At 36.8% G+C, this 16,962-nt stretch overlaps 1 protein-coding gene across 2 annotated transcripts in view; it reads right to left on the bottom strand.

Annotated features, from left to right (window-relative positions):
* Positions 1-1,673: 1,673 nt before the first annotated feature.
* Positions 1,674-16,962, bottom strand: part of FAT4 (FAT atypical cadherin 4) — a 173,051-nt gene continuing 157,762 nt past the window's right edge. For both annotated transcript variants that reach the window (XM_047092173.1, XM_047092174.1), the window contains exons 13-17: positions 16,052-16,231; positions 13,005-13,129; positions 10,907-11,124; positions 6,327-6,588; positions 1,674-3,538 (exon numbers count right to left, since the gene is read on the bottom strand). In XM_047092173.1, coding sequence (XP_046948129.1) covers positions 1,674-3,538; positions 6,327-6,588; positions 10,907-11,124; positions 13,005-13,129; positions 16,052-16,231 — 2,650 coding nt within the window. The remainder of the gene's footprint in view (positions 3,539-6,326; positions 6,589-10,906; positions 11,125-13,004; positions 13,130-16,051; positions 16,232-16,962) is intronic.

The following is a 16,962-nucleotide window of genomic DNA, read 5'->3' as shown; positions in this document are numbered from 1 at the left end:
TGTGTAGCAGAGATATCAGTGTCATTTTTCCGACCCACCATCCGACCTAGAAAATTTGGGGCTGGGTCCTTGGAGAAAATGAGAGCCAGACATTTTTCCATAATTAGCTTTAATTCATTGCTGTTCCTAAAACTCTAAGCCTGGTCTAAAGCTAGCCTTGAGTGAGCATACTCTGCTGGGGATGTCCAAACATTTATTGCCTGAAGGCTTAAACCAGGTTCATAACAAACTTAATCCCCAAAGACCCAACCTCGTCTAGACTCATTAGGCTCTAGGGAATTTCAAGAACTCTGACAGGTAGGAATGTACTAACATGACCTTAAAATATCTGCTCTGGCAATTATCCATACTCAGGTTTTTTAAAAGAAAATGATGCTTCTCGTTTGTAGTTCAACTTGCAATACCCCTGTTGACAAGTAGAGATTATTCAGGTTGGGCGTAAAAGAGTAAAGAAAGATGAAAATACACTGTGAATGCAAAGTATTTTAAATAAATATTTTAATTCTATTGTTGGCATTTACAAGTAGAAAGCATACAGTATGTTACAAATATCAAAATGTGAAAAATATGAACGTTACATAAGTAACAAATGTAAAAAAAGTATTTTCTTACCTTCCCTGAAAGTAAGAAAACTTTTCAGCATAGGAAAATATCAGTATCAAAAACACAGCTTAGGTGTAAAAAAAAGCTTTTACACTGTATTAAAAAATGATCTACAAAATGACAGAAAGAAAGAAGAGTTGAAATTTGACTTTATATAAATTATAAAAACTGGGTACTTGGGGTAAACTTCAAATGGCTGAAAAGTCCAATCATAGGCTTTCTTTAGGTCGATTCTTTAAAATTTTAAAAGCATAGAACATTTTTCAATAAATAACTTCTAAAAGTGTCTCTGAGAAGCGCTGCTGAGAACATCATTCCACGGTAGGAAGGGAGCAGTGTTCTAAGGATAATAAGCAGTCATTTTGTTCCTATTGGAAGCCTGATGAAAGTCAGATGACCATAATTGTTCACAAAAAGAGAGAGAGAGAGAGAGCAAGAGAGAGAGAGAGATTCGGAAGTTTTAACACAATTTTGTAAGAAACTTCTAAAGTGCTGAACAAAATGACTTCATTTTAGTACCCACTGTCATGTAAAACCTACTCAAATATCAGACATTTCTGAGCAACATCAAATATGGAATCTACAGCTCTGGAAAGTGTTAATACTTAGTCTTTCATTCAAGAAGAGGAAGGCTCTTTCTACACTTTACAAGGATTGGTTAAACCCCAAGGATCTTGCAATGCAAAACATAAGGATGATAACACAATGGAAACAATACACATACCCCACTGTGAAAGCACAAATTCATTTCTGCAATGGCAACGGTATTCATTTCAAAAATCACAAATCAAACATTGGTAAATAAGAAAAAAACTTTCCAAACGCTGCATGCCACATGACTAGTTACAAAATACGATGCATGCAGGAAAAGAAATTCAACCAAGCATATTTAAATTAAAGACTTGTTTGGAGTCTGTTTCAGCAGCATTGTGGTTATTATTTTTTAAAGTTTCCCTCCAACACCAGTCCATACTGGCCTCTTTCGCAAATGGAATACCCCTTCGTCGGCAACCTTATAACGGTTTGAGTGTTCCTTGTTTTTCTGTTTTTCCAATGCCAGTACATAAAGTTCACACATACTGCTCTGATTCCCCATCTTTGGGGACGGGCTTAGCTGTCCCATTCTTGCCTTCTTCGTTTGCTGCTGCTTTTTCTGGGAGAGATGCCAAATCTTTAAAAACATCTACATAATGGCCAAAGCCAGGGCCCCAGTTCAAAAGGTTGTCCCAGTTGAAATTCCCTGCTTGCTGCCCAAGTTTCAAGGGCAGTGTGTTGTCAGCAACCCCTGGTGCTGCTGCCTGTGTGCCCCCAGGTCCTCCCTCAGCCCTTCGGCCATGGTATCTTCTAGGCTTCAGTCTGGCTCCATAATTATCTTCGTCATCTGCATCAGATTCATTGACTTGAGATAATTTGGGCATCCTGGAAGTATATACCATTGGCTTTTCCCTGTCATACTCCATCTCTGAGCAAGTGAAAGACTCATGTGAGTCACTATCAGAAGAAGATTCTGGAGCTGGAATGCCATCTGCTGGGTTCCTTGTTCTGGACAATGGCCTTCTGCAATCCTCTTCTGAAGAAGACCTTCCGTGATCTGCACTGCAGATACTTGGGTTTCTAGGGCGAGGGGTGTTTAGCCTCTCCACCTCTTCAATCGAGAGTCCTACCGGAGGGGAAGATTCCAAAGGAATCTGCCCAATTGGCTGCTTTAAGCGACTCCCTGGTCTAGAACCGTGAGAGGTCATGGCCTGAGGACTCTTACTTCTCCTTCCCAGCCTTGTGGCATAGTTGAAAATGCCAGGTTGGCAGGTATCAGCATGCATTTCCAAAGTATTTCCATCTCTTATAGGAAGATGCAATTCCCTGGCGGGACTGTTCCTATAGAAAGTAGAGGACTTTGAGAAAGGGGCTGGGCTGTGTCGAGACAGGGGGTTGGGGGTTGGGCAAGCTGAATGGCTCAGGGAGCTGGTTCTCAAACCCTGACCGTATGAAGGTTGGTAAGTCAAACTGCTTGCTCCTAAGGGCATGGGGGATTGCCTCGCAAAGCCTAGGGGACTATGCCTCTGGATAGAAAATTTAGGTGTGTGGCTGCGGAACTGCTTGTAGTGTTGGATGATGTCCGCGTCTGAAGGGGCGATGCTGCTGGCGTTGTCGATGTCGTAATGCTCTATCTCTTGCTCCGGCGAAGCCAAAGGGGCGCTGGGGATGGTTTCTGAGCTGTGGGGAATATCAGTCTCATCGTAGATGAGGTAGGGGTTTTCCCGCTCAATGATATCTGGCTTAGGGTTCCCCTCGGGCTGCTTCCTCACAGTCATATCGTCCCCGTAGGGGGGGATATTGTCTGGGTCATCAAAAGCAACGTTCTCGCTTCCCTTCTTCTTCTTCTCCTTCGGTTTCTTCTCCTCTTTAGGGTCTTTTGTCTTCTTCCCCCTGCACTGGTTACACAGAATCAGGCTCAGGACCAGGAGGGCCAGGACTGTCGCACAGCTGCCCACGATGGCAGGCACAGCCCACAGAGGCAGGGAGATCTCTTCGGGACCCTGACTCAGAACACAGACATGCCCTCCAGGGCTTCCAGCTTTGCACACTCTCCCCTGAGGACAGAGGACCCCGAGACAAGCCACCACCGTCTCACAGGTCCTCCCTGTGTGGGACTCTGGGCAACTACATGTGAAGCCAGAGTGCAGGCCCGGCTCGCAGCTGCCCCCATTCTGGCATGGGTGGGAGGCACAGTCTCCAGGGGGAACGCACTTGTAGGCATACCACTGATTAATGCACAGTAAGTCGCCCCAGCAGGGGTTGCTGGCACAGATGTTCGGGCCACGACAGCCAATCTTCACAGAGGGGTCCGTCTTAGAGATGGAGGCCAAGCTATGCTTCCCACTGAAAGGAAGACTTTCTCCACCATACAGCATAGAGGCAATGCAGCCATCAAAACCTGTAGGGGGGAGAAGGAGCAGTAAGGCATTTTAGAGAAAATGCTGCATTTAAAACACTGCACCACTGAACTATGGTAAAAAGAAGCCTCCCAATCACATCACAAGAGCTAAGAAACCACAGTCTCAGAGCCATCAGCCAGTCCAAAGTCAATAACTCTGTGTGTCTTATGACATAACTTAGTAAGATATATAAGATTTCCATGACAAAAGTATGAAGAGAATTGCTCAGATACTGCTCTTTCTGAAAATTTATAAATGACTCAGGCTAGATTTTCTTTTACTCCCTCTTTTATTAATTTGATTATCTATTTGTCTTATTTTTATAGTATATATATATCAAGAATTGCATACATAGAAATAAAATGTATTTAAAAAACTTATAAAGAACAAAAAAATAAGTTAATAGCTTTTTTCTCAATTTTTTAAAATTAAAAAATATTTTTAAAGGGAAAGAAAGACAGTGCAAGCAGAGGAGGGGCAGAGGCAGAGAGAGAGAGAGAGAGAGAGAGAATCCCAAATAGGCTCCATGCCCAATGCAGAGCCTGACATGGAGCTCGATCCCATGACCCTGAGATCATGACCTGAGCCAAAATCAAGAGTCAGTTGTTTAACCCACTGAGCCGCCCAGGTGCCCCTAGGCTAATAGCTGTAATCATTAGATCATGCATTCTCAATGGAGGTGATACTGCTCCCAAGGAGTTGAACATAAGTTCTTGAAGAGTAAAGGGAAAATCTTAGGTATTACAATGGTTTGCGGTCATCTAGAGGGCGGCTATAGAGTATAACTGTGGCATGAACGCTTCATGAGGTGGGACAGGCAGAGTTAGGAAAACATATCTTAAATGGCTCTTTAGAGGGTAGTAATTATTATTATTTCTTAAGGTTGAGAAACTCTTTGTTGAACTTGAGTGTGTTAATATTGCTAATGCCCCTGTCCCAGAGCCCAAGAATTGATTTTGACACTAACAAAAGAGTATGATCTACTTCGGCTTGTTTCTTAAAACATCCAAATGAATTATCATCCATATTCTAAAATAAGCTAAGTATATAAGAACAACTTGTGACCTGAACTTATACTTTTGTGCCTTAAGTCCATCACCCTCCCCTGCATTTTCCAATTTTCTTCATATTTGATATATCCTTCCACCTTAGTGACATTTCCATACCTGATACACTTTTTCCATAAGGTTCTGTAACATCTGCTTTTGTTCCTACTCTACAGATTGTTTTTCTATGACTTAGTCTCTTTCATGTTTCATTTTCCTCTCATCAACCACTGACTCCTAGAGTTGCTCAAGCTAAGGCTCCAGGCTTTCTTTTTAATCTACCCCTTCATGTTAGGTTATCACATCCATGACCAGTACATCAGTTACTTGCTTGACTCTGCTAACTCTTAATATGTATTTCCAGCTGGTGTCCATTCCTGATTATAGCCCATCTATCCAAAAGTCTTTCTCAAAGGTGCTGCAAACTCCAGGTGTCCCAAACCACCATTTTGATATTTCCCATAGACAGGCTTCTCTCTCCACTGCTCTGCAGTTTCCTCTTTCAATGGTGCTGCCCTTTTTCTAGTTGACAGGTCAGAAACCGTCTTGAATTTCACCACAATCATCAACAGTTTGATTTACTCTAATTCCTAAAAAAAATTTCTTCCCCATTTACTTCCCTCTAAACTCCTCTGCCACCACACTAGTCAGAACTCACATAATACCTTGCCTAGATCACTGCAGTATCATCCCAGCTAATTTATGCAAGCCCACTCTTGTCTCCACCAATGCATTCTCCATGTTGTAATCTGGAAGATCGTTAATATCGCTACCTGTCTCGTCTTGACACTCCTAACATAAATTTTTTATTGACTTCCCACTGTCCTGAGAGTAAACCCAAAAATGCAACATGGTCTAGGAGGCCCTGCTTCATTCTTCAACTCCCTTCATTACCTGATGACATCAGTCTCCAATGTGCTAATAGGTCAGGTTCTATGATTTTTATCTACTTTTTGTTAAGTTCCTATCAATGTAAATTAATCTTTCATACTCTCCCATCTTCATCTTCACAGTTCATTTTAAGTACCAATAGTCAATTTCCCATGGAAATTTCCCTTTCTCATTTTTTGGAAATCTCTTAGAATTCTATATTCCTTCTTCACATCCTTTTTCATATTTTAAAATAATACATCTAGTTGTATAATGGTTTGATCAATGTTGCCTTCCTTACTTGGTCATGTTTTGTATGAGGAGAGTAGCTATTTATTTAGCCCACCATTGTACTCCCAATGCCAAGTACAGGGCTCAGTAATATCTGCCATGTGAATGGACACATGAATGAATGGATAAATAAGTGTTTGGTGGACAAGGGAAGAACCATGGGATGAATTATGAACTTGGTAGAACAAATGTAAATGACTAAAATAAAGTAAGTGATGACCAATAGTTTATTATAGACTTTTTTTTTGTTTTATTTATTTTTGAGAGAAAGAGAGAGCGAAGGAGAGAGTGAGCATGGGAGGGACAGAGAGAGAGGGAGACACAGAATCTGAATACAGGCTCCAGGCTGTGAGCTGTCAGCATAGAGCCTGACATGGGGCTTGAACCCACAAACTGCGAGATCATGACCTGAGCCGAAGTCGGACACTTAACCGACTGAGCCACCCAGGTGCCCCTATTATAGGCTTCTTAAAGATAGTTATGAGAGACTTAGAATAGTCATAATGGATGTTATCAGAAGTCCAACTACTTTTATAGGAATAATTTTACCTTTCCTTTGCTCAACGCAAGCATTTTTTACCTGTGTGGGAATCTCGATGAGCTTGATTGGGTGGAATTCCTCCAAGAGATATAGTGAGTACATCGAGGCCACCAAAATCCTGTGTAGGGTGGATGATATCTCTGTTATATATTCTGTCGATGGACAGTACTGTGGCTGTTCCATTTTTTCCGATTAGAAAAGTATGCCAGTGGCCATCTGCAACATAAACTTCAGGAATATTTCTCTCCACTTTCCCAGCAATTCCTGCATCTGACGTAAAATGTACTTTGCCATTTTTAATCTGTAAAATGTATTAAAATAATGTTCAATTAAGCTATGATGTGCTTGAGTAAAAATAGAATAGAAATGAAATGAAACTTACAATATTGATCAACTGAAAGCTAACAGGCTAGCTGAAGAGTCTGGCTATATCAGAGTATACTTACCCATACTTCCCCTACAAACTTAGGTAACATATACCTTCATATTTAATAGTTTTAATAGTTTTCAAGTTGTTATTATATTTATACCTAATTTTTTAAGATGCCTAAAATTATTTTCTGGAACACAGCTGAGATAATAATGGAGTGAAAACCCATTTAAAGATAAGTAAAATATACCTTTTTGTAATTACTTATAATTTAATCACAACGGCAAGTATAGAGAATCAATCAGTTTAGTAAATGGTCCACAGTGATCAAAAAATGTTAAAACTACTTGCAGAAAAAGAAGCATCAATGCTTAGGCAAAAATGAAACATAGTTGGAAAAATAGACAAAAAGAAATTCTTTTATATGTTATCTATTATGCACTGGAATTTTAGATGAAAACATGCCTATTGTTTATATCATTTATTCAGATGAAAATTATGAGTGAATTCCTAATAATGAGGTGTCTGGGAAAGTCTTCACTTAGACTGCCTTTTACAATTTATCTAAGGGATATTTGGTTTCTTTGACTTTGCCCAGTAGAACATTGGGTAACAGGATGCTCCTACTCCAGTTTCCAGCTACCAAGTTTCCAGTATTCTGAGGAGACACTTTAGAAAATGAAATAATTTATGAGGCAACATGAACATTTGGTTCAGAGAGCATAATCCCATCATGCTGCCAGACAGAGCTGGTGCCTGGGCTGGGGGATGAAGTGGCACTGTGTATCAAATGACAGGAATGAATGGATGGATCAGTGATTTTGTCACTCGGATCAGATGCTATTTCTACATGCAACAAACACATCTGGTAGAACTAAAAGTCAGTTCATTTTTACTCTGTGGAAAATATGCCTAACACATTTACATACGTTACTCATACTGTAAGATTTTATTTAAAGAGTCTCTCTAGATGGTAATATAATTCAGTACCAAATTCAGATGGGAAAAGAAAAGAGAGTTGTGGTTAAATGACAATAACATTTCATCAAGTGAGCAATGTCTCATGAAACACGCGTTGAAAATAGCAGCCCGTCATTGGTGATACCTAGAGTCCTTTTGGAAAGAAGCCGTGAGAAGAGCCTTCTCCCGGCACTGTGTTTCCCTCCTACCTGATCAAACCCTGGCATCCTTCTATGTGACCAAATCTGATGAGAGTCTTTAGAATACACCATAGAGTAGGGTGAACAAGAACCTAAGTGCCCATTGTAACATTCCTGATGTTCTGCTTCTCCCCACTAATACTCTACTCGGCTCTTGCATCCTTCCTAACTTCAAAACATCATGCTCACTTTTTATGTTCATTTTTGCTTGGTTTTATTTATCCATAGATTTATTTATTTATTTATTTATTTATTTATTTTTGATCTAGACCTCCGAATCCCTCATCCCAACTCTGTACAATACATTTAGCCCCACTTAAAAATAAACACAAACAAACAAACAAACAAAAAAAACCTACACATCAAGAAAACAGGATTGATTTGGAACAGAAATAGAGTCCGTAATCTTACATTATTACAGAACTCTAAATATGGAGTTACACAAAATGCCATAAAAGAAGGGAGGTTGGCAGAACACTTTAAATATACCATCAGCACAGTTAGACATGAGTATGCTTCCTTCTGTTTTTCAATCTAATATTCTCTCTACCTAATGCCTTTTTTATCTGAACAGATTCTATCTATTCTACATATTCTCCTCTCTCTTCACATTGCTATTGCTACTCACTCTTGACACTCCCCCCAAACCATTGGACATCTCATTTACCCAACTCTCTTTTCTATGTTCAAAATGATCATCTTGATTCCTTTGTGTGTGTGTGAGAGAGAGAAGAAAGATGGATTGATGCAGAGAATGAAGAACAAAAGAAAGAAAGGAAGAAATAAAGGAAGGAAGGAAGGAAGGAAGGAAGGAAGGAAGGAAGGAAGAAACTGTCAGAAAGAAACTGTCAGAAAGTGAGCCAAAAGAAAGAAGGAAAAAAACCAGGGGCCTAACTCACCGATAAACTAAATGAAAAGTAACAGTTCCTTCTGACTAGCTTCCTAGCCTGTGCAAGTAGATCGTATTCCTGTCATCCGAATAATTTGCCTGCTTACTTACAATAGCCATTCTCTTTCCATCTATTTTGTTCTCTTTATTCACTGGTTTTTTAATCTACTTACTTTACCTGCCAACCCCCTTAATCTCTGAAAAGCTGCTTTTCAAAATATTCATAGAAAAGAAATGTGCATTTTGGTCTGCATTAGTCATTATTTTTATTCATTAGCATTTACTTTTCCTTCAGGAAAAAAATCTCTTTCTAAGTGCTTGCTACCAATGTAAGAATATCTGGAGAAGTTGAATGCTGCCGTCCTGTTGGAAATGCAAGATTTTATGGTGACAAAAATGGATCCTGACATTCAGCTTCTTCCTTAAGGAAAAAAAAAATATTCTCTCTCTGATTTCTTCAACCACATTGTATTTTGTATCTCTTGGCTTAAAGAGATAATGTACAGAAATATTTCATATGTCATTTAAATGGCACGAGGACTTGGAAGCAGCTTAACAGATAATGCACAGACCTCAATGTCAAAGCCTCTCAACGCATACAAAAAGTGTTTCTTGTAGACTGTGAAGCTGTACGTCTTTCTGTACTTCCACTTTCTTTGGTTCTGATACACTTTCCAATACAAATTATAAACACCAAATAAAATCATAATATAATGACATAGATGCTTTGTTTTGCAGTACATTTGTTAATTTTGAACTGGGCTCCTTGGTTGAATATGGAGGTAAATTTATAACCTGAAGATGTTCTTTTGTACTAGATTAGAGCGGAGTTGTTCAACTTCGGCACTATTGACATTTTGGACCAGATTCCTTCTTTGTTTTGGGGTGCTGCGTTGTGCAATGTAGGATATTTAGTGACATATCTGATCTCTACTTACTAGATGCTGGTAGCACCCCCTCCCCATTGTGACAATAAAAAATGCCTCCAGACATTGTCAAATGTCTCCTGGGGGAAAGAGAGGGTAAAATCATCCACAGTTGGGAATGACTGGACTGTGAGGACTAAGATTTTTAAAAATATTTTTTGTACTGCTTCCTAAAGATATGTGCATGCAGCATAACAACCAGAGTTGACTTGGATGGAGAGAAATTTTAAGAATAAAAAGGCTGAAGTTCAGAGGTGAATGTCTGTTTTATTTTTAAATATTATATGTGAGTTAAATGGAGTAATTCTCTATGCATATTGCTTTTTTTCTTCATGAACTAAGCTTTTAGTAATGTTCAAAATATTAATTTATAGGTGAAGAGAATACAGGATGTCTGAGTTTATTTTCTTCAGAATTTACCAAAATTCATGTAAAAATTATGAGTGGAATTATAATATCAAAATGATATTAATCAAAATCAGTCAAAAGAAACTGATGATTTAAAAGGTGAAGTCTTATTTGTGGGAAAGAAAGCAGACTAATATAATAGTCTTAGAATTAAGAAGCTAAAAGCTGAAGGAAAATGCATATCTTGGGAAATTATTCACTGGGTTAGCATCTCATTTATAGTTTAAAATATTATGTAAAAGCCTAATGATAAATCAATACATTGTTCTCATAAAACAGAATGTTAAAAAACAATGTTTTTAGAAATTATTTGGGGTAGTCAGGAGGAATTTAACTTGCAATAATTCCAAAGATACTTAATTTCACAGGGTTTACCTAGATAGTTAATTGACTATATGCTCCAGAATAAAGCCAGATAACTTAAAAATGTTTTTTTCTTATTCTTGTCCCACCAATTAATGTAAACATATCAGTGTTTGGAATAATTTCTGGAGCTTTTTTTTTTTTTCACTTCAAAAGCACATTATCTTTTTGTTTTACTTTGTTTAAAGGTAGAGAAAGAAAAGCAATATAAATTTTTATTTGACAAAATAGATTGCAACAAATTCTTTCTATGCTGGCCTACCTAGCAGTGGTCTTTACTCTAAACCAAGACAAAAGTGTTTAGAAAGCAAACCATTCAGATCTTTGTTACTCTGGCCAATGCCTGGGGAATAGTTAAGATAGATGATATTGGAATAGTGCCCAGTATTAGTCGGAACTCTAATGGGTTGTAAAGAAAGGACAGAAATTATGGGCGAAGTGATTTAAATCATGACACAGCAGGCGGTCTAATCAAATGAAGTCACCATTAGCTTTTATCTTACCTTCACAGTAGTGTAATTGCTGCTTTCTTGGATATGGATTAAAATGCCATTCTCGCTTCTTGTTCTGAATTTTATTTCCAGACTGTTCACACCAAAAGGCTCCAACATGGCACCTCGTATGCTCTGTCTTAACAAATATTCCCGTTTCTCATTCTGACTCATGTGGTAATCCAAGCGCCCTTTGCCTTCTAATGATAACGCAGTGTCAGGAGTAATAGCTGAAAGGCAACGAAGAAAGGGAAAAATGAATGCATCCATTTGGCTTCTGAAGAAGTTTTTATAAGTGACAAAAATTATAAAAAAGGACAATAAAATATCAGGTTTTTGGAATCCATATTCCCCAATCCTCCTCTTGGGAAAAAAAAAAAAATTCCATTTGTGAATTACTGTATAAGGTAATTTCAAATGCTTAAATCAAAATCAGAATCAATCATTTGGGTAATATTCAATAAAATATTTGGTATAGCAGGGGCGCCTGAGTGGCTCAGTTGGTTAAGGGTCCGACTTTGGCTCAGGTCATGATCTCATAGTTCGTGACTATGAGCCCCGCCACCGGCTCTGGGCTGACAGCTCAGAGCCTGGAGCCCACTTCAGATTCTGTGTCTCCCTCTGTCTGCCCCTCTGCTGCTTTCACTCTATCTCTCTCATTGTCTCAAAAATAAATAAACATTAAAAAATTTAAAAAAAAATATTTGGTATAGCATATAAATCATGAATACTTATAGAGATACCACCTGTTAAAAACATGGAGTTGCAAATGTGTTTATAGTAAGTGTTACTTTATTCCCAAAATTTATAAATGTGTTCAGAGTTGAATGATTTGTAATCATAAGTCTCTAGCATGTTAGAAATTTGGACAAAGAAGTGAACAAATATTTAATTTGTATTAATTTTATTATTAGCAATCATCATATAATCATGTTGAATTTAATTTATCATTATGTGTAACTGTAATGTGTAATTATAATTTATCATAATTTGGTAAAATGTTCACACTACTGAACTTTAGAAGTTTGTTATCATAACAGTTAATATAGCTAAAGAAAAGACATAAAGCAAATGAGCTCAAAAGGGTTTCAGCACTGAATAGTATACTTTATAGAGCTAAATTTTATAGTATGTGCATTATATCTCAATTAAAAAAAAAGAACCTCAGACATCTCTCAAGCCGATGACTCATTTCATGTTCCAGGCATAACTGGATTCCTATTTATAAATACTCATTACTTAATGAAAAAACTATCTGACAACATACTTTTTTGTTGTTTTGATGTTATCCTAATTCAATATGATTATATCTTCTGCTAGTAAGATCTTTTTGACTACAGTATACCCTTAACGTGATCATGAATTTATATTCATTCTTATAATATAATTAGGACTCCTTGGGAAGTGGTCAAATAACTGCAATGATTTGAGTATTAACCATATACTTGAAAATAAGGCAAATTTTATAGAAGAAACTCCATTAGGGTTAGTTAGTGGGATGTACAGCTTGAAATTAGAGAATGCTGTGTTCTAATGATGGCTTGAACGCCTCTAGCGTCTTATTAAAAAACAGTAGTAGGGTTTAAAAAACAAATAATCATACAAAGATTTAAAAAGTAAGACTCAAAACCAATTCTAATAATTGTAAATTAAAATGCAAGTATCACCCTTAATTGTAATAGATTATACTGCCATTGTATGATGGTTTGAACTCAGTGTTTGGTCATATATTATTTACATTTTTCTACCACATACAAAATATTTACTGGAGAAATATTCCTTAAAGGCAGATAATATTAGACCCAAACCTGAATATAGTCCTTGGCCTTGTATTTGTATAGCATTCCTATAAATTAGCTTTGCTAAATTCATAAATTTATAAAATGGAAATTAACAACTTAGTAAATAATTCTGAAAGACTATCACTCTTCCTCAGGTTAAAAAAATAAATGTAAAATGTCACTATAGTTTCTAATTGTTACCCATTTATTATTTTCAACATTTAGAATGAAAAAAAATTTCTTTGAATATAATTACATATTTAAGTGCATATATTTATACTTTTCATGATTACTATAATTTCCAGTGGAAGAGAAAACAGCTTGCATACATTTTTCACAGTATTTCCCAGTTAGTCCTTCTTTGCAATGACACTGCTGCCATGACCAGTAATCCGTACATGTGCCACCATGTTGGCAGGGGCTGTGAGTACAAGCACCTTCTAGTCTGGGACATCTAAAATGAAATAATAATAAAGACTCATAAGGCACAAAATAAAGTGTGGGGGATTTGTTAAAACTAGATATAAGCTTTTATTAACTTGCTTAGTTTCATGCACTCACTTCTTGGAAACTCAAGTTACGACTATATTTTGGGCATCTAGTCAAACTAGGAGCTGTAACACAGGGCTTGCCTCATTCAAAAAGGAGAAAGTTAAACCAAATAACATCCTACACAATACAGAAAAAGAGGTGATAATTTATTTTTTAAATTAATTCTTATTTGAGTAGGACATCTTTGGTTAATGTAATCTAAGGCCCCCATATTTATTTGCTTATACATCTCCTCCAGACAATTCATCAACTGATGTCTATTAAATGTCTACCATATGCCAATTACAAGCATACTATTCTAAGCATGGGGGCAAAGTGTTGAAAAATCCACATGTCGTGGAGTATTTATTTTTCCTTGTGTAGGAGGTAGTCAAAACAAAACAAAACAAAACAAAAATTAGGTAAATATGTAATATGTTAGAACAAAGAAAGTTCTTTGGAAAATTAAGATAGACAAAGGGTATCGAGAGATTTTTTTTTAGGATGGAGGGTAGATTCATCAGCGAAGGAAGGACATATTTTTGTAAAGACCTAAACAAATTGAGAGAATGAAGAATATTTGGTAGAAGATCACTCCAGACAGAGGAAACAGCAAGTAAGAAAGTTAAATTGTACCTAATATGTTTGAGGAACACCGAGGGGCCCAGTATGGTTGGAGCAGAGTGAACAAGAAAAAGAAGCATATGTAAATACAGTGAGAAAATGGAGAAAAAGGCTAGATCATGAAGGCCTTGTAAGTCAGGCTTAGGACGAACATCTGTTTTTAAATGTCATTCTGGTTGTTGGTAGATTGGATGTGAAGTATGTCAGAAAGAGAAGAATCAAAGGTAAGTCTAAAAGTTTTGGCTGAACAGTTTTGGCTGATTGACTTATTATTTAAGACAGAGAGAACTGTGGAAGAAATAGATTTAGAAGGTTTCGGGAAAGAAGGCCACGAATTCAGTTTTAAACTTAAGTGTGAGATATTTGTTAGAAAGACACATAGGATATTGGGGAGTCCGTTGGATAGAAGGGTCTAAAGTGCAGAAGAAAGGCCAAGTTGAAGATAACCATTTAAGAGTCACCAGTTTTAAAGTTAGTACTTAAAACCAAGGGCTATAAAACATGATTTAAAGAATGAATATATATACAAAAGAGAAGGGGTCAACCAGATGAGAAAAAGAAAACCAGGATTGTACCATATGCTGATAGAGGTATTTTTAGGGAGAGGAAGAAATGAACATTGGAATTCAAAGAAGATGAGAACTGACCATTGATTTTAGCAACACAAAGGTTATTGATCACTTTGACAAAGAACAATTTTTCAAAAAGAGAGAGGATGGTAATTAGAGAGTAAAATGGGATTAATAAAGTTTTTACAAAAAATAAAATGGGAGAAATAGCAGCATGGATTTAAATGAGGAAAGGCATGCCAAGGAGACAGCTGGACTATTGTTTTTAGAACATTGCAGGGGACTGAGCCTTTTACATAAAAAGGGGTTGGTCTTTATGGGAATAGGAGCAGTTCGTTCATAGTAATAGGATGCAATGTAGACCATGGGATGCACACGTGCATGGGCAAATGTGGAGGAATCAGCTTTTGGAAGTTTTCTTTTGATTGCTTCCATTTTCCGAGCAAGGTAGGAAGCAAATTCATTAGCTGGGAAAGATGGTACAGGAGTGATATTTGGGGTATGTGAAAAGGGGAGGCTGGAAAGTAATTGAGAAAAGTGAGCAAATGATTAAACTGGGGAATAGAATATGTTGCCACGCAAAATCATGGCCGCATTAGAGATTAGTAATCACGAATTTGAAGACAATGAACTCCTCCAGAGCAAGAATCTGCCTTGTTCATTTATTTGTAACTAACCTCAGTCCAAGTGCCTAATTCAAGACTTAGCTTTGCTACTCACCAGCTTGTTGACTTTGAGAAAGTTTTTAAAACACTGAGTAGCTCAGAAATAAATATTATCTATCTCATAAAATGGTTGTAAAAGTTAAAATAGACTAAAAATATTAAGAATAGTATTAACCACAGGGCTTTTAATATATTAATAAAATTAGAAACAAGTAAAGTGTATAATAATAGTTAAAATAGGGCACATTCATATGATGGAACAGCAGGCAGTCATGAACCTCACAATGAGGTTAAGAGTGTTTGTCTCTGGGTGGTGCATAGGATACTTTATATTTTTCTGAATTTTCCAATTTTCATTATGAATAAGATTAATTTTTAAAATAAAGTGTGTTATTTTCACAATTCCAAAATCATTGCAGGGAACCTTAACCAATAAGCACATAGGAAAATAAAATGTTTTACAATTAATCAAATTATTGCTTGTTAAAGGTGTACTAAGGTATATTTTGAAAATATATGTTTGTATGTAAAGCTATTTAATATCAAAAGTTTTTTTGTATACATTATTACTAACATTTATACGTCATCATGTGGCAGATACTTTTCTATGTGATTCATCTACTTGTCATTATAATCTTCACAACTGTTTTGAAGCGTATATAGGCATAAAAGCATACGTATATTTTTCTTACACTCCAGAAAATAAGAGTTAATTTTCTAAGTAAACATCACATTTTATACCAAACAGTAAATACTTAAATTTAATAAGTTAATTAATTCAAATAATTTCTGTGTTAACTGTAAAAGTTAGCTGGTGGTAATTAAATTAAATAAGTAATTAAATGAAATGAATATTTAAAATTCAAAACAATGTAAAACATTTGATACTTTTAGAACTGTGGTCACAATAATTTCAGCTTTGGATGCTCAATTATCATGCATTTTGTTCATTTTTATTTAAAATAATAAGAAATAAAATTGTCATACTGATCTAGGATGCCTTGTGCTGCCAGAGCTTGGCTGGGTTCCAGAGGCCTTCCATTGACTGCAAACTCCATTATGCACCCAACAAAATCATGGCTTTCCACGTGTCCTCTCCTCTGAAGGATCGGATCTAGGGATCTGATACCTCCAACTGTGACTCGATTTGGCTGAACGTCAAGAGTCCTACATGAGAAAGCAAAGATAAGTATATTAGCTCCAACATGATAGATTTCAGTAGAATGTTTAGCTTTAAAAAGAGTGAATATACTGGGCGCCTGGGTGGTGCAGTCGGTTAAGCGTCCGACTTCAGCCAGGTCACGATCTCGCGGTCCGTGAGTTCGAGCCCCGCGTCGGGCTCTGGGCTGATGGCTCAGGGCCTGGAGCCTGTTTCCGATTCTGTGTCTCCCTCTCTCTCTGCCCCTCCCCCGTTCATGCTCTGTCTCTCTCTGTCCCCCCAAAAAAAAAAAAAATTAAAAAAGAGTGAATATAACTTTCTGGCATGTGTTATAGCGTGGTAAATTTGAATGGAAAATATTGCCTATTCCCTTACAGATTTCTACAGGATTATGTTTTCAAGGCATGAAAAATAATAAAACTTATGGAAGTGATATTTTCAGTTAGCCAAATGGGATGTATAAAACAATGCTGAATTAGCAAGAAGCAGCATAACATCAGAGAGAAGATAAAGTGCAGCAGAAATAGTGATTATATTAATGTTAGATAATATTAATGTTAGATTATACATTTTTCTTCCCCACAAGATGATAATAATGCCAATATGTTAATTAATATCATAGATGATATGTCAATATTTATTTTTCTCTGTTGTTATTTCTGTTAACATCACTTAGGTTTTAGATGGCATAATTCTGTGTCTCTTCCTGAGGTGCCATTGAAAAGTATCCGTGGATAAT

This window comes from Lynx rufus, unplaced genomic scaffold (genome assembly GCF_022079265.1).
Source record: "Lynx rufus isolate CCGP_SWC_20201006 ecotype Redwood Valley unplaced genomic scaffold, mLynRuf1.p SCAF_3, whole genome shotgun sequence".
Lineage (NCBI taxonomy): Eukaryota > Metazoa > Chordata > Mammalia > Carnivora > Felidae > Lynx > Lynx rufus.
The sequence above is the reverse complement of the archived record's forward strand: the minus strand, read 5'-3'. Positions and strand labels throughout refer to the sequence as shown.